Raw genomic sequence first — 27607 nt, forward strand, 5'->3', positions numbered from 1 at the left:
ATTCCCTTTTCATACACTTTCCCGCATCATACACCATTTTTGTGCCCTCCGTTGAAAAGTGTATGACAGGGGTTCTACTGTACTTTAATTTATACTAGTAGCTTCCAACGGTTTAGCGGTGTTATAAACTACGACGTCTTGTAATCCATCGCTTATCAATAAACTGTCAAATATGTCCAGTAACTAACGACACTGCACGTTTTTTTATGAATATTCGCAGCGTGTTGAGGCCGGCTGATAAACCTTCCGCATTAACTTACCTTTAACGTCGGTAATGCTATGTTCACTTAAAATTTGTAAAATAATAATACTAAACATATAATTATTATGTACACCAGAACCCCGATCTCACGAACACCGGATTTAACGAAGCAGTGATTTTACGAGTACATTCTCGGGAACCGTAAAAAAATTGGAAATTTTGACCAAAATGTGAAAAACAGAAAAAAAATATTTAAAAAAAAAAAAACGCAATGAAAGATCATATGTACCGAATAAAAGCATGTTGGACCTCCTGCGGTCACCAGCAAAGCATAAACACGACCCAATGCGTGGTGCAACTGCTACATCGCTTCGTTATTGCTCGCGCGAGAGGCGGGACGTGGTATGTTAGCAGAATGGAAGGGGGATATGCGGGGGATGACAAGACAGCAGCCAGTGTGTTTCCTGCGTGGGGAATAAGTGGCGTAGCTCCTTTTTTTATGCTGTGTGAAGCGACCTTTTTCTATCAACTCACGGGAAAAGATAATTGCTTGAGCTGTCAAAATAAACATTGCTGCGACAGTTAAAACAAGACGCGGGCGAGCATCCGGTAGGTCGATGTGTATATCTACTCGAAAAACATATCTCAATTCATGACACTAATAATATTCCTTATAACTTACACGTATAGCCTGATGTTTTCAGCCTGATCCATGCAAGTTCTTTAGCCACGTTTTGAATGAAAACAACCACCAACCGGCCGGTGTTGTGCCCTGTTTAATACGCACAAAATATACCAAATATATTTGGTTAAAAAAAAAAAACCGAAAAGAACCTCAGGGAACTTAAGGCAAAAAAAGTCAAAATAATGAGTGATGCCTTAAAACAGACCGCTCTCATAGACGAAGAAATTTTAAACACAAAAAAGGTTAAAGTTATGTGGCAAATATATATTTAGTAAACTGCCACCTGTTTTTTTAGTTGGGTATGTATCACATTTTGTGCATTTTTGTTTTATATTTAGTACTATACAGTTCCGTGTTTTAAAATGTGTGCTTTGTATCATGTATTACATAAATAAAAACATGTCATTTTGTATATATATTGCAAAACCTGGAAAATCTTGAAAATACCTGGAAAAACCTGGAAAAAACCTGGAATTTTTTATCACAAATATAGTGGCCACCCTGTAAAACGTTGTTCAAGCATCTCTAATGAGTGCACATCCCGTGCACTTACTTGAATGAAGTGTAGCTATAAGTTAATTATGAAATAAAATTGCAAAGAGATTATAATTCAATCATCCTTTTCAACTCCAGAGTAATCATAGTTATGTTTTGTAAATAAAATATATAAATTTAGTCAGAAGATTTTCATGGTTTAAAATTGTTCCTTGTCCCTCAGAAAAAGGTTGAAGATGGACAGTGTGTTCCTCACAAAAAGATTGTTGATGCACAAAGTTTCCCTCAGGAAAAGGTTGAGGGTATACAACTTGTCTCTGTGGAAAAACTTCAGAAGATACATGTGACAGCTACTCTTGATAGCAAAATACCACCATTGGGTGCATTTACAAGTAAAGATTTGCCAGCAGAAGTAGCTCAGGTAAGATATTAGCAGTATAGATGGTGGTGGTTGACTCTTAGTTAAAATTTTTTTTTTGTAAGAAAACATTATTGGAGGCTACACAAGATACAGGTATTTGTTTTTTCAGAACTCTAGATTGTATGACTCTTTGTTTCCTGGCAAAAGAGTCATTATTGGAATTTGGACTGATCCTATCCATCCCCACTTCAACAACCCAAAAAAAAAAAAAAAAAAAAAAAAAAAAAAAAAAAAAAAAAAAAAAAAAAATATATATATATATATATTTCTTTTTATTTATAGTTCATGTTCACCTTTGTTCAGAAAGTTTTATGAGATTGATTTATTTTATTAAATAAAACAGTTTGAAAAAAAAAATCACAAAGCTGAACTCTTAATTTATGATAGAGAAAAAAGAAAGACGCTACACCTGATCAGAGAAAGTTTGCAAACAAGCATTGTGAAAACTTGTGTGAATAGGACTTGCTAAGAGAGGGAACAGGTAAGACTTTGGTAGGGATAAATATATGGATGGTTCTCATATATTGTTACTATTTACAGGATATTAAATATTTTTTTTAAATTCAATTAAAAAAAAATTTCAGTTCCTACTAACTCAAACTAAAAATTCTTATGTACTTTTAATTTTTGATATTGTCTGCATAATTTTTCTTGCAATGGTTGCAACACTCAAGCTCAATGCAATTACGGTCGACAAAACAGATGCAAGTAAAGGCTACCTCGAAAGAATGCATTGACATCGACCGGGGCTACGCCCCCTAGAGCCTGATATGTTACCACCCTCCTACCCCTCTTTCTTCTGCCGTCCATTCGAATCTCCCGCGGCCGACGTATGCGTTAGTGCGAGTGTGAACGCCCTGCAAGAGGCAGAATCAAGCCAGTGCCTCGTTCCCTCCTAATTTATATTTAATTATCATTATTGTATTTCTTTAATTAGGTATCCCTAGCGTTGTGTATGTAAGTATCAGGGCATAATACTTTATTTAATTTGTTTTCCTTTCTGCAGAAATGCTAAAGTGCCGCTACAGACTCACTTGCCGAAGGCCCTCCAGTTACTGTAACTTTATTTAATGATTACGTGGTTGCGGTTCATGAACCGCCAGGGTGAAATGTTAAAGGGTGTTTGTTGACTTAATTGGTTTTATTAAATATGCCACGGCGCTATACGGTTCAGAATAACGGTATTATCCATCTTGGCGCGCAACGCCATTGTCCTGCCACCCCGGCGGCCATCGCTCGTCCCAGTCTCTTCACATCTCCACCCGAGGTAGGACGTGCTCTGCACTCAGAGGACTTCAACTTCGCTATGCTGACCGGTAATTCTGTTCTGTGTAATTCTACGTAATAGTTTTCACTAGCCTCGGAGCCTACCTCGGGGGTCGGCTGTTTCATTAATTACCTTGTAATATGTAAGGAGTTCAGAAATCACCACGAACGTAACGTCCAACCACGTGGTGGCCGGACAGCCTGTAAACCGATTGTGTCGCATGGCTTTTAAACAGTGTTACCATATTTTAAGTTATTTCTGTAAACCGCTCTAGTGGGAATTGTACTGTGTAGTCTACAATAACTCACAGTGTTATAAAACTTGTCTTTTTTCGTTTAACCATGTGTGCACTCCAGGTTGGCGTGTGGGATGCCATAAGAGCCCACTACGTTAATACATAGTGTGCCTGTCGCTGAGAGCGGGTCCAGGTCAATTATTCTGTAGGCAGTGTACAGGGGTCGAGTCATGTCCCCACACGGGCGACATCACACCCAGAGTTGAGTCTCATCCGGGTCCGTGCCCCCTAGACACGGTGGCACCCTTCTTATTTAACATTTCTGTAACGCCCCGGCGACCCCCGGCGACATCAGCATGTAGATGAATTTTGCAATACATGCTTGTGTACTCACTCACGTTGTATGGAGAAGCATTCTTTCAAGTCACTTGTAGCACAGATGATCATCTTCCCACGTAACTTTTACTGATGCTACTTAAAAATCATCCATGTGTGTTGAAACATCTGTATTGATGAATTGGGGTCAGAGTGAAATTTTGGTATTTATTTACATTTTGTTTCAAATAGTTTTATAATTTGTAGTCTTAAGATCTAAAGTTTATTTTTATGACTTGGTAGATGATTATTTGTATTATAAAAAATAAAGTTGCTACTCTCTTAGCATGCAAAGGATATCAGCTTGTAAAAAGGCAATTCTTTTCTGTATTCCTGTTTACGAATTACTTTAGACATACAAAATACTAGAGTGTAGTATTATAAGTTTTTTTGAAGGAAAACATGTAGCTGTGTGCACACAGGCTAGTATTTTTTTGTTAATTACTTTTGAGAAGCAAGAGACTGTGGTCATTGTGATAGACATGTTAGCATCTAAATAAAGGAAAAGAAAAATTAATCAATATTAAAGTGAATAAAGTTATGTAGGGCCTTTATGTTTCACTATGCAAAGAATATCAATATAATAAATTTTTAAGAACCTGTATTACCGATGTGTTTCGATGAAAATATTATTTATACTGTTATACATCTGACAAAATTACACAATTACAACCTACCTACCACTTTGTCTATTTGTACACTGGAGTGGACAATTTATATTTCAATGATACGTGGAGTCTTTCAAACCTTGAATGTGTGGGTTAAGTAAGGTGTACTTTCATTCTAGTGGACATCATACTTTATGGCCATGAAATAAATAAATTTTATTTTACTTTTATTAATTACTATTGATAATTATGTATGAATATTATAATTATAACATAATATTAATACCACAAAAAAATCCAAAAATTAGGTTACAATAAAAAATTTAAATTAAATATAGCTAAGGAATCGACAGTTTGACGGAAAGGGTTAAAATAAATAGAACATGTAGACCTTTTGTTTAAAGATTTTTTCAAAAGTCAAAGAAGCAATCTTACTCAAGTTGTTAGCATTTTGATTTGCACGTGTGATCTATATTAATAGAACACAGTGTTGTGACCTATAATTGTGAAATATGGTACATTTAGAACATTTTAAAATTTCAGCTCTTAAATAATTTAAATTGGGTTAAGGTTAAAATGTAGTTATCTTGATTTTCAACTTTTTTTGGTTACTTGATAATTGGGATCTTGTACAAAAGTACGTTTGAGTGAGACCATGCTAACATTGTTATTGCTTACGACAGTATGGCCTCAATTCTAATATGGGCTAACAATGAAATAAAAAACCCACACTCTCGGGAACTCGGCCCAGCCCGAGCAGGGATTGCCACTGTTCTGGACCCCCTCGTCACCCGGCTCTACCACAATAGTCAAGGGATCAAAAGTATCGCAGCAGAGACTCCCCCTAAACCCCGCAGATTGGCCGCATTCCACAGGGCCGGGGCGGGCTGTGCTCTCTAAAACTGCTGGCTGCACCTGCCTGTAACTCCTACAGCCGAAACCAGGGGCCTCGGCCAGTACGTCCCTAAGCCACACATGCCATAGGTAAATCAGGCGCTGCACCTCAATACCGCAGCTGCCACACCTGCCACAGCTACCCAAGGTTAGGCAAGGCGTGCCTAATAAGCGTAAATAGCCTATTCGCATCCTTGCAGGTCCACAGGCCGGAGGAACTGGCTTAGTGTCTAGTCACCAACCTGGCTGAGCCTATGCAGACCAGATAAAGGCCCAGGGAGCCACCAGACGGGCAGGAGCAGGGGCAGGGGCAGAAGCAGGAGCAGGAGCATTAGGGCGGGGCGAGACTCCCCCTCCCCCTCTCCTCTCCCCCTCCCCCCTTCCCCCTGATAAAAGCTCACCAAGTCACATATGACCCAAAGACACAGCAAAATGGCCACACTGGCACCACGATGCACCCACACAAATTACCAAAAGTACTGCCCACGAGAGAGGCCGCTGATACGACCTCCGATGGGTTGAAACTGCCCAGAGGGCCCGTACTGATAACGCCTGTGGTCCTGGCACACCACAAAAAGGAATCCCAGGGGCACCCAGTCTCCTTGTACACATCTCCACCAAATATGAACAGTCGCACTATCACACACAGATGTGATGGGTGGCATCCTGCGGCCTGGGTACTCTTCTCGAGTCGCTCAGTTCGCTGCCGGTGCAAACCAGACGGACAGAGCGACTCTCACAGGCTACGATGATATCTCAGTTGGCAACGCACATGTTGTTCACTGTGATGTCAGCATAAGCAACTGATCTGAGCCACTGACTAATCTCCGTACATCTAGATACAAAGGGTTTAAATAGCTAACCTAAGGTACAAGGTTTATCATAGGTCATAAGCAGCAGTAAGAAAGGATATATCACACCTTTCATGTATGAGCAATTCAAGTGTCTTCTGCCTTTAGACTTGTGAAGCTAGATTACATCAGATAGTAGTTTATATGGGTAGACCAATTCATATTGCCTGATTACTAATATTTAAAAATATATATATTTTTTAATATAAGTGCAAAAACTTCACAAACATGTTTGTATTTCTTTTGTCCTATTAGGTTTTGATTGTAATGGCTGAAGGACCACAGACATTTTTTGTCCAGCGGTTGTCTAATGGTGAATCACTGAAATTGATTTGTGAAGAAGTGGTGAAAAGTCCGTCCTTACCTCTTGCAAAGCCTGAGATAGGCATGCTGTGTGCTGCTATGTTTGAAGGGGAATGGTGAGTGATGACATCTATCAAACAGTAGGACTACTGCACCTGGTGCTGTCTATTTGTTCAACGAAGGGTCATTAATCTGGCATTGTGTGGTTTGTTACATTCTGTAATCTGACACCAATCAAGAATTTTTCACGTGGATTCTGGCCATCGACCTTACCATTAGGTTGCATTTATGCCCTGCTGACATTTTTAGTTCGTTCAGTTATCATTATTGTCTGTTTTTATTTCACCATAGTTTTTTCCTGTTTCTTAGTACAGTAGAGTCTCGCTAATCCGGACGCCGCCAATCCGGTTAATCCGGACAGATCTAAAAAAAAAAATACATATGATGAAAAAGAATGTTGTGACAAAGGAAAATAAGAAAATACATTTCTAAGAGAGGGTTCTCTTGCCCTCAGTTGCTGGGAGTCTTACAGCTAGTTTTCCGCTCATCGTCTGTTTTCCAAGAATGACTCGTTCTATACCTGCGAGTGGTTTTATTTTGTTCCCTTTAGTCGATGGTTACTCGTGCTGGTTATAGGTGCTCGTGACAGTTATTTTTATTCAGTACGAGTGTTGTATTGTGTGCACTTAAGAGCAACGTTATGGCTCCTAAACGTAAGAAAGTGACTAACAATGGAGCAGAAACACCAAGCCTTATTTCGTATTGATGCGGGTGAATCATTAACTAGAATCGCGCAAGATTTGGTAGTGGGAAAACAAACTTGTTCTGATTGGAAAAAAATCGGAAAGAAATTGAAGATTTTTGTGCCAAAATGGTGAGTAAGGACAGTCTGGGTAACATAGCACGTTAAAAAAAAAAAAATAATACTTTAGATGAGGCTTTGTACATTTGGTTTTGCCAACGTGAACAAGGCGTTCCGCTGTCTTAAGTACTTTATAGTAAAATACAGTTGATTTTTAAGCATAAAGATTTTTCTTTAGCCTATAAAACTTTTTTTTGATACATTTTATAGTTGATTAAGGTTAATCCGGACTTTCGGTGATCCGGACAGGGTTGGTCTGGATTAGCGAGACTCTACTGTAGATAGCATTTCATGGTACATTTCTGTAGTGATATCTTAAATACACTTTTTTTTTCTTTTCTTTTTTACAGAATTCAATTCCATTTTTTTTGTGTGTGTGTGTGTGTGTGTGTGTGGACTTAGGATATCAACCGAGGACTTGCGCATGATATTTCAGCGTGGATCCGAGGACCTTTGGCAATCCGAGGACCTCCCCCAGGTCCTCGGATTAAAAGACCTCGGATTCACGCTGTTCTGTCAACCTAGTGTGTGAAAACATGATTTTTAAATTTTTTTTTGAGGTCCTCGGATAGACCGTAGAGAATCAAGTATGTAGTGTGTGTGTGTTACCACCACGTCGCGCTAGTATCGTTGTCACTTACACTCCTTTACACACGGTGTGTATCCCATGTTTCTCAACGCTCCAAACGAGGACATTTCGCTCGAGTTTACACACATCTAATACACATCTCCGTAGTGTCTAACGCTGGTTGCGAGGACGTGGTGGACGTCTCTCATTTCACACATTACGAAGCCACAGACGCATGATCCGAGGACCTTAACTGGGTGCCATTTCAGGCGTATACATGTAAGCTGTGCTACATGAACAATTAATTCTTTATTACGCGTTACTTTACAGCCTTTATCTTACATTCAAATCATAAACTTCTTAGTAGGAATATGTATTATTAGAAATAGGATCTATGTATTTTTAATTTTATTTGGAAGTCATAATTACCCTAAGCCTTTGAACATGAACATTAAAACATAAAAATAATATTTTTAAAAAAACCGAACGGACCTAAAAAAACACAACAAAATACTATAGGTACTAGAAATCGAAAAATAAATAATTACAATTATAATATTTTATTAAAATTATAGGTAATATGTTTGGATACGAATTTTCACATTGTAATTGTATAAACAATAAAATTATATAAACAATACAATAAATTTCAATGTGACAGTTCTTGTCCAAACATAATTATTACCTATAATTTTAATAAAATATTATAATTGGTAGGTGCTACCTACTAATCGGTTTAAAGTCGGTGCCAAACCAAATATTTATATATATGTATATATATGTATATTTATATATGTATATATATATAAATATATATATATATATGTACCCATGTGAAATGCGGACCTATAACTTCAAACACACAAAGGCATTTACACTGTAATCAGAAGACCTTGCATTTTCTGGTGTTAAACGAAGAACTTGCAAGTATAGTGTGTTAGATGATATAAATGTACCCATATGAAAAGAGGACCTATGGCTTCAAACACACGTTGGTATTTAAACTGCAATCAGAAGACCTTGCATATTCTGGTGTTAAACGAGGACTTGTAGGCACAGTGTGTTAATATGATATAAATATACCCATATGAAGTGCGGACCTATGGCTTCAAACACACGTTGGTATTTACACTGCAATCGGAGGACCTTGCATATTCTGGTGTTAAACGAGGACTTGTAGGCACAGTGTGTTAATATGATATAAATATACCCATATGAAGTGCGGACCTATAGCTTCACACACACGTTGGTATTTACACTGCTATCAGAGGGCCTTGCATTTTCTGGTGGTAAACGAGGACTTGTACGTTGTACGAACAGTGATTTTATATGTTATACATATGTATATATATATATATGTATGTGTGTGTACGTATATATACACCCAAATGGTGTGTGGACGTTTTAAGCTTGTTCAATTTAGCCTACTGGATGCGGTTAAACATAAAAGTTGCAACCATTTGAATACAAGAGCTGAAATTTGCGTTTTCCTGGAATGTATAAAACGCTGTTTTACAAACGAATTTTGCCTTCTTAGTTGTTATTTCAGATTCGTGTAGTGCAGTCCATACACGAATATTTTCGGACATTCACTGCAACCGTCTATACACGTTTACTTTATCGCCGATGTCAGTAAGTAAAAAGTCAGGGGCATCAAATAAAGTCTATTTTTATGCTTCTGAACGCTTTGACTTAACCAATGTTTTTTAATACTTCTGGCAATTTGCTTCCTCCCCCCCTCCACCATCATACTGCTCATCCCTAGAAAATAAATAAAAATAATTTACGTAACCTACGTTGTTTCATTAAACAAATATATTTTTTGGGAAAAAAGTTTATTATTGACCACTATATTTCTTAAGATTAATTTACCGCCCCGAAAATATTTTACTGTGTGTTTCATTACGTTCATGGGAATTTGATTATAAACATGTATTTTTACGAGAAAACGTACAACACTACTTGCAATAGTTTTATAATGATGACAAATTATAATTTTTATGAAACTTGCAAATGGTATTTCAGTGAATATTGTTGCTATCGTTTCTCACAGTGATGTTCAAACGCAGTCTGTTTTATCACGGCTCGGGAACACCGTAAGGATCACAAAGTATTCTTCCGCCTTAGCGTTGTGTCACAAGTGGCCATACGTAGCGAAAACACAATATGGCCGCCTTTGAGATAATAAATGTATATGTAAGGATAAATAAACAGTTATTCAGTTATTCTTGAGAAATTCTCACTTTCACGCCTTGGTAAAATAAACAGAATAACTTTGACATAGACAACGCTGTGTAGTTCTGCAAAATTACACCTATAGATACTTGTGTTTGCGTATCATAATAATATGAACTCAAATATATAACTAAGTAACTTCCATGAACGTTTGTAGGACTTGAACTAAACACATTTTTGCCGTCCTCTTTACGTATTTTATAGCAAAAGACCATTCGGGAGATGGTTTGTGACGTACTTGACGTAAGTTAGATGAGATCAGTTTTTAAAACGTTCCCATTTTATGTTCCCGGCATCAAGTGGTGAAGTGATTGATATCAACAATTGTATTAACTTTGGTTTTAACAGAACAGCACGTGTATTAAAGTAGGTTATTTATTTTGAGATATGTAGTATTTAATCACATAAAGTAACTCTTTAAAGGAGATAATAATTAATGGCTTTATGGTTATTTCAACTGTCAATAATGACACCGCATGGCTAACATCATCACTGCTTTCAGCCTGTGGCTGGGTCCAGAAAACATGGATGCCAATCCTAAAATATAATGTTTAACAGCTCCCGCACTAGACGGCCAAGTTGCCGTGGCCAGTTCGCCGCGACCTGAGAGTGCGTGGCAACTACTGAGAGAGCACACACTTGTCCGCGGCGGCCAGGCTCAGGCGTGTCGCTACGACTTGAAGGTGGATGCAGACCATGTCATTTGTGTGATTAGTCGCCTAGTGTGCGGGAGCTGTAAGGATGAATGACGAGAATATAAAAACAAATAACTTACCCGTGCGAATAAAACATTTTATCTTGATCAGACATCGAATGGTAATATAATAATGGGGTAGTATGTAAATGCAAGTATTTATTAATGCAAAGTATTGAAAATATAGTACCAACAGATTTTGGCCGTATCGAATATTTATTTTTACACTTCTTACAGTTAAAATCTTCTTCAATAACAATGTTAGAAGTTATAATGTGATAATCGTTTACTTTTTGGCTGTATGTGCCTGACACAAACATAAAAAGGCCTACCATTGAATATACGAACTCGTGAAAAAACCATGTGGTAAAGAGGTTCTGGTAAATATAAACCTGCCCTTTAAAGCGTCTGACCTTGTGCTTTATTAATGGTTATTGTTATGCCTACTTTTCTTGGGAATTATTTCCTCATCATTTGTAAATACATTCCTCATCATTTGGAAATACAAAGTTGTATAATAAATTGTGAGTATAATGCGGAGTCTATGAGCAAAGTTGCTGTGTAAATGCAAATCATTCATTTTGATGAAGTACAATGGGAGATTTAGCGTAACGGCAAAGAAACACCCATGAGAAATAATATATAGCCTAACAGCAGACAGAATATCAGTGTTATTGGGGTTTAGATAAATATAAAGTAACATTGCAAACTCTATATAAATAAGTAATGAAAAAATTAAATAAGTTATGTTACAAATTAAGTTATAAAAGTATGTGGAACTTACTTCGGTTAATTCGCTTCAACAGCTGTCATGCATGTAAGATTATTTATATAGCTATGGCAATCTCAAAAATGGCGTAGACTTGTGACCAAAATAAGGCTTTTATAAACATGTTTTTATAATAATTTAATTCAAAACATTAATTTTTGTAAATTGTCTGTATACGTTATTAAATCATTAATTTTGAAGTTGTAAGGAAGGTATGGCGAACTGACCAAAAACATCTTTGAGAAAATATCTATCTATCTATCTATCTATCTTATCTATCTACCTATCTATCTATATATATAATCTGGGCGACTAGATCTTTTCATTATGGAGACCTGGATTTCCTGAAATAATAGTGTATTGTTATTTTTAGTCGAATTTTTTTAAAATAAAATAATGGCTTGTGAAACCCTAGAAAAAAATACAATCTATGAAATAAACATAACTGTAAAATTATTGAAATCATAAAAGAAAAAGCAATATAATTACTAAATATTTTAACAAAATAATAATTTTAAATTATTTTCACATTAATTTAAAAATTGAAAACGAAAATAGTTATGAATTTCTTTCTTTTATTTGGTTATTGTAGAGGTTTAACTTGACTGATTTTTATAACTTTACAATCAATTTTTTTTTCCATATAATTTTATTTTAAAGCCCATTTTTTATGAAGAAAGTTAAAAATTTTAAAACTAAATATTGTCTTTTTTTACTTTCTCTGTACTTCAGGTCACCATAATGAAAATATTTAGACGACATAACAAACCCCGTTGTATTCTTTGAGGTCGCTCAAATTCTATTTTTGTATTTATATTTTCGTGAGTCATGCACTTTGCTACTTTTCCTATCCTCTTAAGAAGATTTCGAAGTCGCATGGTTGAATCATTCGAATCCAGACCGGCTGCCGGACAGGTATCCATATGCAAAATAAATCTTCGCACCGTTATCACCATTGTGATTAAAAAAACTGAGAGTTTCAAGAGCTTTGTAGAGGAATGGCGTAAATATTTATTTTATATTTAAAAATGAAGAATTTCCAAATAGTATAGGTTCCAGACTAGTCATTTAATCAACTTAACAGTCAAAACACAGAATAAACACAGCAAGCACATTTCTAATGGAGACATAGAGGGCCCGAGGCTCCAGCACGCGTCTGGGCGCAGTCTCAGCAGGAGAGGAGGCGTAGGCAGGCTGCGTTGCTAACTCCTTCCTGTAATGTTACCAACCCTTTCGCAAGGTCATCCTCTCACGTCTTCTTCTAACGCGTTGCGCGCGTGGTGCAAAACTAAGACTTTCCGAATAACATGCATGTTTGAGAAATGTGTTTCACTTACACATTTAAATTTTCTGCTGTAGTTCTTAGGAATGTATTTTAAAATTATTATTTACCTCTCTTTAAGTTATTTTATTAATAATAATTGTTTAGAAACAAATTTTAATTCATAACATGATAATGGAATGTTGTCTATAAATTACTTATTTGTTATTATAATCGCTCTTGTTTATAGCCAGCAAAGGCACACGAAATATACCAATCGTAAATAATGTAAGAAACTTATCTACTTAAAAGCCATTAAAAAATTTAAACCACTAAACCTATTTGTTGTTGAAATTTATGTTTTTAACTTCTCACTAGATAATGTTGTGGTACACGGACGTGAACGAAAGAAAATATTTATTACATGTGTTGATATTATCTATAATAGGTAATATTTTCCTAAGCCATATTAATTATTTTTATTTTTTATTTGTAATGTATGACTGTTATTATATTCTTCTTTATATGTAGGAAGCTGAGATACCATGGAGAAAATCTCATTTAGTAACCAACCTATGTAAGTGTTTTATTGTTGGAGACTATTGCTGGTGTATTCAAGGAAATTTTGCTTCGTTGACATAAGTACGTCTATTAATAGAGAAAGGATTTAAGATCATGGATATATGTGCCGTTAGTGGAATGAAGAAGAACTTATGCTATCCAGTATGAGTAAGAATTCAAAAAAACTTCGGCTGAAGGTTTATCACGAAAAAATAACCCATAAATGTACAACTGATGGTTATTAGTGCTTTCCAAATATGATATACGCCTTTAAGTTGGAGATGAACAAATCGTTTATTGCAAATAATAGATCAAGTATTAAGGATAAATGCGTTTATTGTCTGCATAAAGTTTAATTTCAAAAATTCTGCAGTCATAACAAAACTCGTCGCTGTCAACAGGACGTATTCATAAAGGTATCTTCATAACTAAATGCTGGTCTCTTATTACAGATGCCAGGTTAATTTATGTTACAAATTTCTGTAGAGATTTTTGTCATTTTTAATTTAAAGTAGAATCCCGGCGGACTCGCAGAAAAACTAATCTAATTTCTCCGACTAAGCACCTGGGGATTGGTCATTAAATGTAAAGATCAAGGCTTGCTGCGTCCTACAGCGCAAATCAAGTGCACAGCCGAAGAGTTCGTGGCGCTTCTGCCGCGTGCCGTATCTAATTGCTGTTGGTTCGGCCGGTCGCACAGTCAGGAGCGAAGTAAAACCACGGCTAGACTATGTGTGCCTATCTTGCTACTGGGTAGGTAGCTGGTGACAGCTTACAAACCCCTCCACTCCCCTCCCCCAACCAACACAATAAACTTATATTTCAGAAAAACAACAGGACCCGTCTTAACTCCACTACCTGTGATCTTGAAGCCAAGCCGAGCCCGACCTGCGTATGTTGATGACTTCATTTTTACGACATTTCTCTACTATAAATGCTATTTCTGTAGATTTTATCTTTAGAACTCTCTTGCATTTGTAGTTCTCCTACAACAAAATGAATGTAGACAGTTGCGAAACTGCTAATAATTAACACTTACGCAACATTTTACGCCCGTTATATTACACTTTATAAATATCAGTTACACATATCTGTGACAGAACAACACACGCAAAATAAATATTATATTCAATTAGTAGTACTACCATTCAATGGTACTACCTATTAACCAATACTTATTGAGAGAAAATGAAAAATAAGCAAGGGGTGGGGGATGGGGAAGAATTAATATAGCGTGTAAGCCTGAGCCTGGCGATAGTGGGCTTTGAATCACTTGTGTGACTTGTGTGCCGACTCGGTGCTGTGAGGAGTGAAGTCTCTCTTGGGGGATCGGTTCGAGCATCGCAAGCCAGAACATCACCAGTGACTTGTGCAATCTGTGGTGTGTTCACCATGGCAGAGCTGCCAACCATTACGGATTTTCCGTAATTATTACGGATTTTAACCCCGAATTACGGAATTACGGAACATCGATGGTTTATTACGGAAACGAGGGTTTGTGCTGCATGGTAACGGAGAAAATTCCGTTTCTGCTGTGCTTGTTTCGTGAACGCAGTTTGAATACATCGCTTGGTTGCACAAATAACGGAACTAGTAAGAGTGCGCATGTACGATGTACTGTCGAAATAAGTAAATTAATTCTCGTGTTTTCAAATAATAATGGGATGGTATTACGTCCGTTGTACGATACAACTAGTACATATTCTCGGACTTATCGTTTGAAGGCTACTTAAATCACGATAATTTTTGTACGGTACTTTGGCTAACCTGTGTTGTGTTAATTTATTTCTTGAAAGCCATTTTTTCCATATTAGTGTTTTTGTCGTGTCTACAGACGTGGATTTTTTTTATGTTTTTCGATAGTGATGTGTTCTTCAGTGCCGGTTTTAGAAATGAAGCGTGTGACAGAATAATATGTATCTGGAAAAAAAAAACACGCAAGTCTTCGGAACTTTCGACTTAAATATTCAAAAGAATGGCCATGCTTGTCGTTTTCAAATGTTTGGAACGCCACGGTTTTGTAATGTATGCACGTGTGACTTTTCGATTGTATATGGTGGAAGGGATGACTGTAGACGGCATATTGAATCAAAGAAACATGCAGAACATTTTAAAGCCGTGACGAGCAATAAATCTATATCTTCGTTTTTTCGCTACATCTGAAGAAACGAAAGTAACGAACGCAGTTACTGTTTACAAGTCCTTGTGTTTGTCTTGCTGTTTGTTTACATGACATTTCTTATTCAACCAGGATAAAAAAAAAGCAAATAAAAAGACAGTTGCTTTAAAGTTTAACTTTGAATACTTTGAATTGAAGATTCAAAATATCCAGTAAAATTATTAATATTTCTTACATATTCAGATGATTGTATTGTTCTAATAGATTTTTTTTATTCATTAATATGCATTGTATTCATATTTTTCTTTTTCTATTGCATATTATTGTCCTTGTTTTATCTTGAGAGTGTGTTATAATGCCCCAGGAAAAATTTATCGTGCATGATTTACGCGTACTTTTTTCATATACCTAATTGCCATTACTGATGGGTGTGATTTGAGGTTGGCAGCTCTGCCATGGAATGCAGTTGTTTTGATCCGCGGGAGGAAAAGAAGGGTGGGGATGAGAGCGACAGATTGTTTTTCTGGAAGTCCCTCGTGAAAGCCGCGTAGTGCTTGCTGTATGTAATAAATAGCGACAAAAGTTTTATTATCTTTTTAAAATATATTTTCCTCAAGGGGTGATCAAACACGAGAGAGCCCCAAGTAAACCCACCGAGCGTCGGCTACATTCACCACATTTCTTAGTTAGGAAAATTAATAATTTTTATCCAGTCCGTGCTTCATCAAACCAAATTTTTTTTAAATACTAAAACCTGTGAAATGAAATGCAAGTACACGGGTTGGACGAATGTTAACTTTAATTTTATACTAGGTCTATAATGTACACGGACGCAAATGAATAAGTTTGCTGTTAGTCTGTAATACATTGTGAGTGGGAATCGCAAACACATATTTTACCCCGTTGAAGGAAAGCCCTAGATCCGTCCTGGGCATGGGTTGGATTCCTCGTCAATAGAGTGGGATTTTGTATTATGCCTCTGTTTAAATAGGTTGGGATGAATTATGGATTATAGCTATTAATTTGTAAGGGATTGTGTGTAATCTTTGAAGCACAAAAATCAAACTTTCTTTTTCAAGTTTTTCACATAAATTTCACGACGTTATGTGACAGTGTCACATGAAAACGCTCTTATCTTTGTGTTAATATTTATGAAAGTTTGCAAGTCATCTAAAAATATAATATAAGTTACATTTTAAGAATTTTTCATTATTTAAAATTTTTTTAGCGACTCTGATTTTTATGAACTTCGTAAGTAACTGTCACCAAAACTACGTAGCACACGCGTTATATGTAGGTATTTAGTTAAATTTGTAAATAAAATAAATATTATTTACGAGTTTTTATTTTACGTAACAATATAAAATAAATAAACAAATGAAAATTGTAAACTATTCATACTGTGCAGTTTAAATTGGTTGAAATAAAATGAACAAAATATTCTTGGTGTTATAAATTACTTCCAAAATCTGTTACAATAAATTGAAAGGATTCCAATACTATTCATGTTACTGTGGACGAAGTGTGCGTATGTGTGTTATGTATGTAGTGTTATGAAGTGTGTTATGTTTTGTATGTACAGACGGTTGGAAAAAGCTAAATTATTAGTCATGCAATAGACCTTTTGTAATATTTGAAGTTTAAGAATATACTTAACAAAATTATGAAACATGTATTCTATGAAAAGGCTCCATTGCTTAGCATATTATTATTTTTTCCATGTTACAATGGTAGTGTTATTCTGCAGCTGTCACTAAAATAGTTTTATTTTTATATGATAATTTAGTCCTAGTTTCAAATCTAAGTAAACTATCTGATGATAATTTATTTATTATTTAGACTTATTATGTTATTGTTACTGGAAAATTGTTGGATATGTTTATTATTAGATTATTTTTAAACATGACTTGGTTAAAACGTCAAACAGAATTTTTCACAGCGTGTGAATTTTACAACCAGTAACAAGTTGACTTTTATCTAAACAAATGTTTTTCATGTACAATCTTCAGGTCATAGAAAATAGGAATGAGATAAGCTCATAATAATAAAACAACACTTATTTATTTTAAAGCAGACGGAAAGCTAGTTTTGTTAAGTTAACTATCGACTGACTTCAGTCAAAAATGAAACTAAGGCCGGCTACATTTTTATCTCACGCGTAGGTATAAATTTTGTGTGACCTATTGCTCAAAGGGGCTGAAATTATTTGTAATGAATTGTTTCAAACCCATTGTCTATACATTTAAAAAATCAAGTATTGTATAAAATATATTTTTATAAAAATGTTGAACTTTTTAACTGGCAAATATTTTTTTCTAAAGATAGCTATGAACTGTATTATCGAGCGAGCCTGCTTTTCAGTCTAAATGCCATGTATTTAATTATTAGATGCAAGCTTGGTTATGTAGCTGTGGCAGTAGGCCCTAATATATACTTAGCACTGGAAATTAGAACTTCTATGGCAATAAAGGTTAATGAAAATTTTAAATAAATACTATCCTTGCATTTACTGTAAACTAAAGAAGCTTATCTAATATGAGTAGTATCATTAAAAATGATTATTAATTTCAAAATTTTATTCTCAATGATAACTAAGAAATAATATCATATACCTGAAACTGATTTGAAACTTCACGTTTAAAGTGTTTAAGAAGGCGTTGGTGATGCTTAGGTATTTAACCATTTTTGTCAAAAAAATAATTTATATCGGCATGAAGGTTGGAAAATCTAAAGCGAAAGGTTTTAAGTTTTTTTAAAATAATTCGTTAAATAAAGGTAGAACAAAAAAAGTGTCCTGGAGCACAAGTCAGAATCGCAGAAAGTCTCCATCTAACACCGTGTGGGCCGCGCTAAGGGCGTTAGGGCCATAACTGCCCCGGCGCAGCGGAGTAACGGGAACATGGTTGGAAGTCGTGACGTCACGGGGAAGCCCAGGGGGTCGTCACAAGATAGGTCTCACGATGTGCTTATTTAACACTAACGATTCGTCTGTACTAATATCAAAATGCCATTCACATTCAGAGTTAAATTATATATATATTACACCCAAGAAAATAAAGTTTACTATTCAAGCTTTAAGGAAACCATTTAACAAATGGTTTTAAATAAAAAAAAGTAAATCAACAAATGTTACACGGTCAGGGTGAAGTCCTTGTATTTTTTTTAATCGAGCTCAAGAAAATATCGTTTTATTTGGCAAACGTCTGGCTTATGAATTAAATAAAAAATAAACAGGATGCATAGATGTTAAATAATGGGAATTGCATCAAATATAAATGAGCAGCGTTACCTCGACAAAAGTTTGTATTTCAATACAGACATGTATATTAATATTTTTGTGCCCATGTGTATATTAATGTAACAAACGAGTGTTTGAAGGCACTAATTTTAAATTCCTATTTGCATTTTTACGATATTTATAACAACTTCTGTCAATAATGTATTTCAATATATGGGAATTTATGTAAATTAATAAAGTTATTTTAGAACCCAAAGATGTTAATGGAGTGTGAATCAAGTATTTTATAATCTAAACACATTTAATCTGTAATAAAACATTAAACAAAGACTTAACTTTTTTGACATGAATATCAAGACAAGGAAATACAACGTAAGACTTTTTTATTTAAACGTATATGTGTATTAAAATACCAAATCCTGTACTGGATGAATTCCGAATAAAACCTAGAATTTAATATATTTTGGGTCAAAATTAAATCATTTGGTTTTATGCTGTGTTAGTAGCGTCAGAATCATTTATAGCCGATAGTAGCAGAAGGAGGAGGTGGGGGGGGGACAGAAATCATGTTTATTCTAAGGGTGAAATCTCTGTCTACTTTTATATTCCTTGGGCTGGTTTTTAGCAACATGCGGTCAGACAACACGTGCCTTCCTGCTAAATTACTGTTGTTTTGGAAATCTTTGAGTTTTTATAGAAGCTTTAGTAAAATAATTATTTTACCGTTAGCAGCTGCTCTCTTGAGAGATTTTGTGTTTTCAATTGCTATCGTGTCAACAAGAGAGCGCTTTACAGTTCTCTCGTTGGATGAAACAAAAGGTGATGCTAGAATGTGTTACAATCAAAAGGAAGACAAAGCAAGTAATAGGCACAATTACAAACTCCGGATTTGAAAATTTAAAGAGAATGGAAAAATCTGGGTTTCAAGTCTGCTGTTGTGTTAGGGTATGATGACATCAAAGATAGTGGAAAAACCGTAAAAATTTATCCACAGTAACCTTAACACTTTAGCAGACAAACATCGTGTGATTAGAAAAAAGTGTACCTAAAACATACATAATGTTTTTGAAAATATATATATTTACACCAATTTAGATATTCGTGGCGGAGTGAAAGAGTGTGTTGGGTCATGGCTTAGTAACTTAAACCAATCACGTTTTGTAAGTTGAAATCTATCTTAATTCAATATTTATTTGTTTCCAACTTACACAGATTTAATTTTTATTCTAACATTTACACAGATTTAATTTTTATTCTAACATTTACAGACTAAACATATTTTTTAAGTAAAACCTAATTATTTAATAGTCACCCTCGGGACCGGTCCTATGACGGATAATTTAATAGACGGACAATATAAATTCAATTTCAAACGTGAACAGTTACATTTAAATATAAGTAAATAAGTAGTATGAGATTTTAAATTATTTGGGGAAAAAAGTAAGCCATTTTTAATTAGATAACATATATAGTAGTTTTATTTACCAATTTAGTATAACATAGTTTAATGTGCAATGTTGTACAATGTGTACATATGTACGGACTTTGGAGAATTTCTTTAAGTTAAATTGTTTACATCCTAATAAAAAGAAGTCATTTTCTTCTGTTTATTTGCAGCTCGAGCTTTATTCAAGCAATGTTCTGTTTTTTTTTTTACGGAAACAGCATGAATAACGCTTCATAAAAAATCGCATACAAGTAGTGACGGATAACAGAGATAGTTAGTTAAAGTAGTTTTACTTATTTAGAATTGTTAAATTTTAACCTTGCCTTGCTTTATAAACATACCTACATAAATATTTTTAGTGATATAATTTTCGTACTTAATATTCAATTAATATTTTAAAAACATACATTATTAAATATTATTTGTTATTTTTAAATGTACTAAAAATAAGGGCCGAGTTGGCATCCATTTGGTTAGGATTCCACTCTAATAATTATGTTGCAATTCCTGCTGTCATCAACACTATAATAAGATAACCGTGCAACGAAAGTATTATTTAAGGGAATTTTCTTGATAATGTATAGCCTGCTAATTTAAATTATGCACGTCTTTTTACGTATAAATATTTTGTATAATTATTTTTTTGTAATATCAATAAATTATTAGATATAACTTTATGCGAAGATATGGGAATTGGTTTTGCACAAGTTCTCGTAGTCAATATCATGTAAGTAACGATAATAAAAACTGGATAGGGTAGATTTTTTTTTATGAAAATTAGTTCTCACAAAGTGAATTTGTGTCATCGAAACCAAACTTGCGCCCATATGCAAATGCAAGTTATTGCGTTCTTACATATGTACATTATATTATCTACTTAAGTCTTTAACATGCAGTTTTAAAACGATAATCGCAAAAGGTAGGTATCACAATTAAATTTTAATGCACTTTTACAGACAACCGTTAAGTCATTTCTGTAGACATATATCAAAAATATAATAAAATATCATCTCTAGTTACCTGTACTATGAAAAATACCCTATTCCAGTTCTACTATCAGTTTTTCTTTCATTCGATGCCATTTTCTGTGACTATAAATAAATGCTGGTTTTAAGAATTGACCATTCTGTCGGGAAAATAGAATTTGAGTTGTGAATTAACACTTTTACAAGTTGGGGTTTTCGAGGTAGTTTGTTTTATATTTGTTGAGCTTTACTCAGAGTCATCCATTTCGGTACCTGAGTAAGTAAATAAATACAAAAGTGTTTGAAAAAACATTTTTGATTTTAATGCGTAGATGTGCGTTTCTTTATGAATCTATAAATACGAACAAACATATTATTTATTTATCGCTATCATGTTTTCACGCGTCGTATGTCATGTTCATTCCAACTCTTCATTATAGATGTATTAAAACAAGGGGGACAAAATTAATTATCATTGCGAGTAAACAGTATTTTAGTAACAGTTAATCTTTTTTCCCTTTCTAATTTCTCTTACTTTACAAGCTCACATACAAGATATCTCTTCTGTTGTTGGTGTGTGTATTGATACCAGTTTCAGGCAACGTTGGAAAAATGCAAGTGAGCTATCCCACACACAGCTACTGCGCTAATTTGGCAACGTTGCACTTGGTTAAGAATGGGTTGAGAGTACCTCATTACCTCCCTCCCTGCCTGCCAGCCTGCCTCCCTCCCACTCTCCCAACCTCCCACCCTCCTTCACCCCTTCCAACGTCCTACTCCAACGCTTGAAATGTTTACGCTGTTTCAACACTTTGATTGGACATAAACACGTTTCAAGGAAACTAAATATATATTGTCTCACCTGATATACATTTTTCCTGACTAGCCACGAAAAATGCTACTTTCATTAAGGGTTCTTGGAAGTAAGAACTTAAAATTTGTTTGTGGTAGGCAGTTTTCACTGATAAACTGAGCGCTTCATGTAAATATTTTTACAGAAATGACATCACAAAATACGTAATTTACCTATATTTACATCATAGGTATTTCAGTATTTAGGATCGGCACTTTTTTTTTTTTTCACTTTTCCGGTGCCGAAAGTTTGCCCGATTTGTACCTTATCTTTTGTTGTAATGCAATATGATAAAATATTTTTTTATCTGTATATAAATAAATAACATTTATACACAATGTTCCACTCACTTCTCCCCAACCCACACAATGTGACAAGCCACCTGAACTAATGCCCCTTTGCCCAACCTCCTTAAATATATCCGGCTATGATATGCAAAACATTTAAACTAACGTTCTCCAACCCCATCTTCATTACTTATTTAAAACAGCGGCATGCTAATCAAATAAGAAAACATAAGGGCATACATGGTGATAATCACATAGTTTTTATAAAACTTTATTATTGTTTTTAACACTTTCAAGTTTATATTCTTTATATGTTTCGAATATTTCATTTGTACATTTCACTCCCATAGAATTATACAACTTTCATGAAGTACTATAAGAACATAAAAACCATTATCGGAATGTATCTCGTCCTTAAAAGTTTTCGATCAAAGCAGAAACAAAAGTTATTCGAAGAATAACCTTAGCCTAAACTTACTGTACAGGTGCATTAAAGATGTATAAATACAAAAATTTTCTACTGTATAATCAGTTTCGTAAGTGTTCTCTATATTTAAACATATGAACATACATTTTTCTTTTCAAGACTGAACAGTGTCCAGTTGGTATTGAAGAAATTGACGTATCTATCTATCAATCTCTAGTTTCATCTACATGATAACAGATCTTTTAAAGTGTTGTCTGTGATTTGTTAGTATTTTGTAGGAGAATAGATTATTCTATGGAGTAAATTTAAAAATCGCAGACCATAATTTTTTTCATTTAGGAGATTCAAATGGAAAATGCACAAAAAACCATAACATTCTCAATTAAAAAAATAAAGGTTCAACCTTTTGAAGCAAGAGAAATTTCTAAATTAATAAAATTATGGCGACAAAAATACAATTTGGTATGTGATTATTATAAAAATTTCACATGTAAAAATTTAATTTATGTATGCTAATGACGAGGACTTTGTTTATAAGTACATTTTATTCCAATATTTATTTGGTATTTTTAGAAATTGGTACATTAGGAATCTAGGCATTTCAAAATAGAAAGGTTAGGGGAATGTATGAGTTTTTGTGGTAAGTTGGCGCACATTGGAAGGCCAAGTTTGGAAATAAATATCTGTTCACTGAGATGATTAGGACCAGGTAACGTTTTATGATTTTTCTCTACTTCGCATTGAAAGAAAAAAAACTGTCGAAAAACTGAAGTGTGAAAAAATATAATAGGCTTCCTGCCGCATCTGACCTTTAGAATTTGGTTCAATATTTCAATTTAATACTTTTTAATTTTTTTGTGATACTTGTTTATCTAATTTATGTTTACGTGACGTCATACATGTGTTCAAATAGCCCCTTGAGAAGCTGTTAGTTTTCGAAATTTTCGGACGCACAATTAAAGTAGGAGGTACTGGGTCATCGGTCCCTCCCAATATTTGAAGCTGGATCCGCCACTGAGTGACGAATAAGTTGTCAGCACTGGAGAGAAGACACACGTGTTGAGCTGATTTTGTGTAGAGTCGCACGTTTCCACGAACTGCAAGTTGCGATGGAGCATGTTGACGAGCGGGCAGGGTGGAGTGAGGATGGAGGGGTGGAGGGGGACGGGAGACGGGAGTGGCGCCAGAAACACAAAAACACCACCACCCTGGAAACTGTGTAAAGGTCCTTAGATTGAGTGGTACAATACACAGTCCTCGGTTAAGTATTTAGTTTAAACCGGTGTGTAAATTTAACCAAATGGTCGTCTTATTAAACATATAATAGTATATCAAACTGTGTAAAGGTCCTTATATTGAGTGGTACAATACACAGTCCTTGGTTTAGTATTGAGTTTAAACTGATGTGCAAATATAACCATGCAGTCCTCTTATTAAACATGGAACAGCATATAAACTTTGTAAAAGTCCTTATATTGAGTGATAAACGACAAAATACTCGGTAAAATACTGAGTTTTTACTGGTGTGTAAATATAACCACGCGGTCCTCTTATTAAACATGGAACAGTATATCAAACTGTGTAAAGGTCCTTAGATTGAGTGGTACAATACACAGTCCTTGGTTTAGTATTGAGTTTAAACTGATGTGCAAATATAACCATGCGGTCCTCTTATTAAACATGGAACAGCATATAAACTTTGTAAAGGTCCTTATATTGAGTGATAAAAGACAAAATACTCGGTAAAATACTGAGTTTTTACTGGTGTGTAAATATAACCACGCGGTCCTCTTATTAATCATGGAACAGTATATCAAACTGTGTAAAGGTCCTTAGATTGAGTGGTACAATACACAGTCCTCGGTTAAGTATTGAGTTTAAACTGGTGTGTAAATGACCATGTGGTCCTCTTATTAAACATGGAACAGTATATAAAACTGTGTAACAGACCTTAGGTTGAGTGGTACAGTACACAGTCCTCGTTTAAGTATTGAGCTTAAACTGATGTGTAAATGACCACGCGGTACTCTTATTTAACATGAAATAGTATATATCAAACTGTGTAAAAGTCCTTAGATTGATTGGTGCAGTACAAAGTCTTCGGTTAAGAATTGATTTTAAGCTGGTGTGTAAATATAACCATGCGGTCTAAATATTAAACATGAAACAATATTCTAAACTATTTAATGTCCATTGTTTTTCGTAGAATATAGTTCTTATTTAAAGTTCGTAATTCAGTTTTTTCGTGAAACTAATAACATTCGTTTGGACAAGAATTTCGTAAAGTTTTATTCTCTTACCAAAAACTAATTATACTTTAATTTTTTTAATTTTTATAAAATGTAACTGAATACATTTTTGTAATTGTATCACACTTATTATTGGTTGCACTGTTGTTTAAACATTTCGTTGAGAATTTATTTGTTGGTTTTTAAATATTTTATATGTTGAGATTTCTATGTTAATATGTATGAAAATTAAATTTTTCCTTTAATACGATAAGTAGGATATAGTTCTGACTTCTTATTCTTAAATCACTAGTTTTATCTAGTTTATTATTTAGGTTGGTTGAAACCTTCGTTCAATACAAGCAGAATTGATGTCTTCAAATAAAACATTAATTATTTTTTTATATCAGGAATTGGAACATATAGAACTGAAAAACGGGGTTCTACGGGTTCTCTTACAAATATTGAATTGTAATTCATAGTTCAAAATCTCAATTAATAGAAAAATTAATCATCATAACAATTTTTTCGTGAATAACATTTAAATAAATGAAGTTTTTGGAGCGAAATTTATGTTTTAATTCAGTTAAAAAATATTTTTTTTTTTGTATGTATACACAAATTCTGATAAGTGGTTTTATCAAAAAAAAACTTTTACGGAAATTATAACATTTAGGTATTTAGTAACGATGAAGCGAAGTCAAATGTAAATGGAGCAGCAGCGGGATTATAGAGGGAAGAAAACGGAAGAACCCCGAGAATCGACTCCGTATCACCTTAGCAATGACCACTGGTTCGACTACACGACTACCAGGAACCCTGTCTTGTTGAAACATTTATACTGATTTTGCTAGTCCTGCAGTTAACTGTAAAACTTAACAGTCCTCGGATAAAGCGCCAGACACACTTTGTGTGAAGGTCCTCAGTCTGACAGGTCCTCTGATATGCTTGCTAAAGTAATAGTCCTCGGAAGCTACGTTAGTGTTTGTGTATTCCCGTCCTCTATTTAAGGGTAAAAAATGGGGTCCTCGAATAGGGGCCTAAACACGTATAGGTGTGTGTGTGTGTGTGTGTGTGTGTGTGTATTAAAGATTTCTGTTAACGATATTGGTGTCTGATTATCAGTTCAGTTGCTACTGCGACATGATCTAGGTACCCAACGTGCTGGATTAAAGATCTTTCAGTGTATTGGTCGTAAAACGTATAGTAGAATCCCTCTCAACTGGCCTATGTTTTAACTGTTCTGTTCTTTAACCGCTTCCACTTTAACTGGCCATCACAAATTTAAGATAATTATTCGCAGACCAGTTGTGACGTGTGTCTAGCTTTTTTTGAATGTTTCTTGCAGTCATTGCTGTTTGCACTGTATGTCTTAGAGAAATCTCAAAAATGGACAATAAAAGATGAATATGTAATCACTCAACCAATTAAGCTGATGTCTAAAAGTTAAATGCATAGACAGCACAGATGAACATAGTGGGATGGTGACAGGATAGTTGCAATAAGAACAATAAAGAGACAACAAACCATTTTCGATGACACAGAGAGAGACACTCAAGCTGCTAGCCTATTCAGTTCAGTTGAGCTGCTTGTTTACTTTGTTAGTGACCATTTAAAAGGTGGCCATTTAATATGCAGTCCACTGTACAACTTAAAGGCAAAATAGCCATCTTAATGTCATGTCAGTTTGTCTATATTATCTATTTGACCAATCAATATTAATTATTGTATTGTAATACGTTATGCATTGTAATATTGTAATGCTTTAATATGCAAGATTATTATGTAGTTGTTGTGCTAACTCATCCAATAAATTTTTATTTTGTATACTATATCTAATATCTAATTTTAAATTGTTAAAAATGTGGATGTTCTTGAACATGTGCATTCTGTTATCTTTGTTAAACTTAGCATAGTTTGTTATTGTTGTGCATGCCTTGTTTGTTGCTGTAATAGTAATTGCAGTGAAATCTTAGGAGTACGAATTGCACGTGATGTTGACGACTGATTGCTTATGAGACTGACTTAAGAGACTTGTACTATTATTACTGTAGTGTATCTTAGTGCCATAGGATGGTAGTGAAAGATGAATTTAATAATGGTGCACTGAAGTAGTTAGGTATTTGGCCAGACTATCACTCCTCTAAGTCTTGATGGTGGTTAGGGATTAAAAAATGATGTGTCCACAAACTAAGAAAATTGAGCGAAAATATACTGAAAGTTCAAATCTTTAAAATTATTGAAATATAAAGTCTTAATTGGGCAAAAATGTTGATGAAGAAACCCCTCCAATTCACATTGCACATACTTAATCCAATATCTAGCCCCACAACCTGTGATGAGGTCTTTATTTTATGTTAATTTGGCACAAAGTGATAACACGGCCCACATGTTGAGGTCATTTCCCATTTCTGCTGTTTTTCCCAATTAAATTTTCCAAAATTTAAATTTGTTGGCTGTGCCTGTTCCGACACACAAAATAAAATATTATTAGCTAGATGCAGCTCGCCATAAATCTGCTCTTGGCAACATGTCTAGTGCTCTGTGATGCTACAAAAAGTGTTGGCGACAGGGCGCCTCACTCAGTGAGGCCCACCATCTCACCCACTCCAAACCTATTATCCAGTTGCCAGCATGCCACTGCACTTGCCTGATGTCGAACAGCCAATCAGAAATGAACATTGCTTCTGCTCCCCCTCAGTGATTTACCTCCGTTGATGCTGTTTCAAGCCTATTAAAAGATGGGACTCTGCAAAG

General features: G+C 34.7%; 1 protein-coding gene across 7 annotated transcripts in view; it reads left to right on the plus strand.

The window, feature by feature from the left end:
• LOC134530599 (tudor domain-containing 6-like) overlaps positions 1-27607 on the plus strand; it is a 229928-nt gene that overhangs the window by 48068 nt on the left and 154253 nt on the right. For all 7 annotated transcript variants that reach the window (XM_063365580.1, XM_063365575.1, XM_063365578.1 and 4 more), the window contains 2 exons: positions 1606-1803; positions 6289-6452. In XM_063365580.1, the coding sequence (XP_063221650.1) occupies positions 1606-1803; positions 6289-6452 (362 nt within the window). The remainder of the gene's footprint in view (positions 1-1605; positions 1804-6288; positions 6453-27607) is intronic.

Source organism: Bacillus rossius, chromosome 3 (assembly GCF_032445375.1).
Source record: "Bacillus rossius redtenbacheri isolate Brsri chromosome 3, Brsri_v3, whole genome shotgun sequence".
NCBI classification, from domain to species: domain Eukaryota; kingdom Metazoa; phylum Arthropoda; class Insecta; order Phasmatodea; family Bacillidae; genus Bacillus; species Bacillus rossius.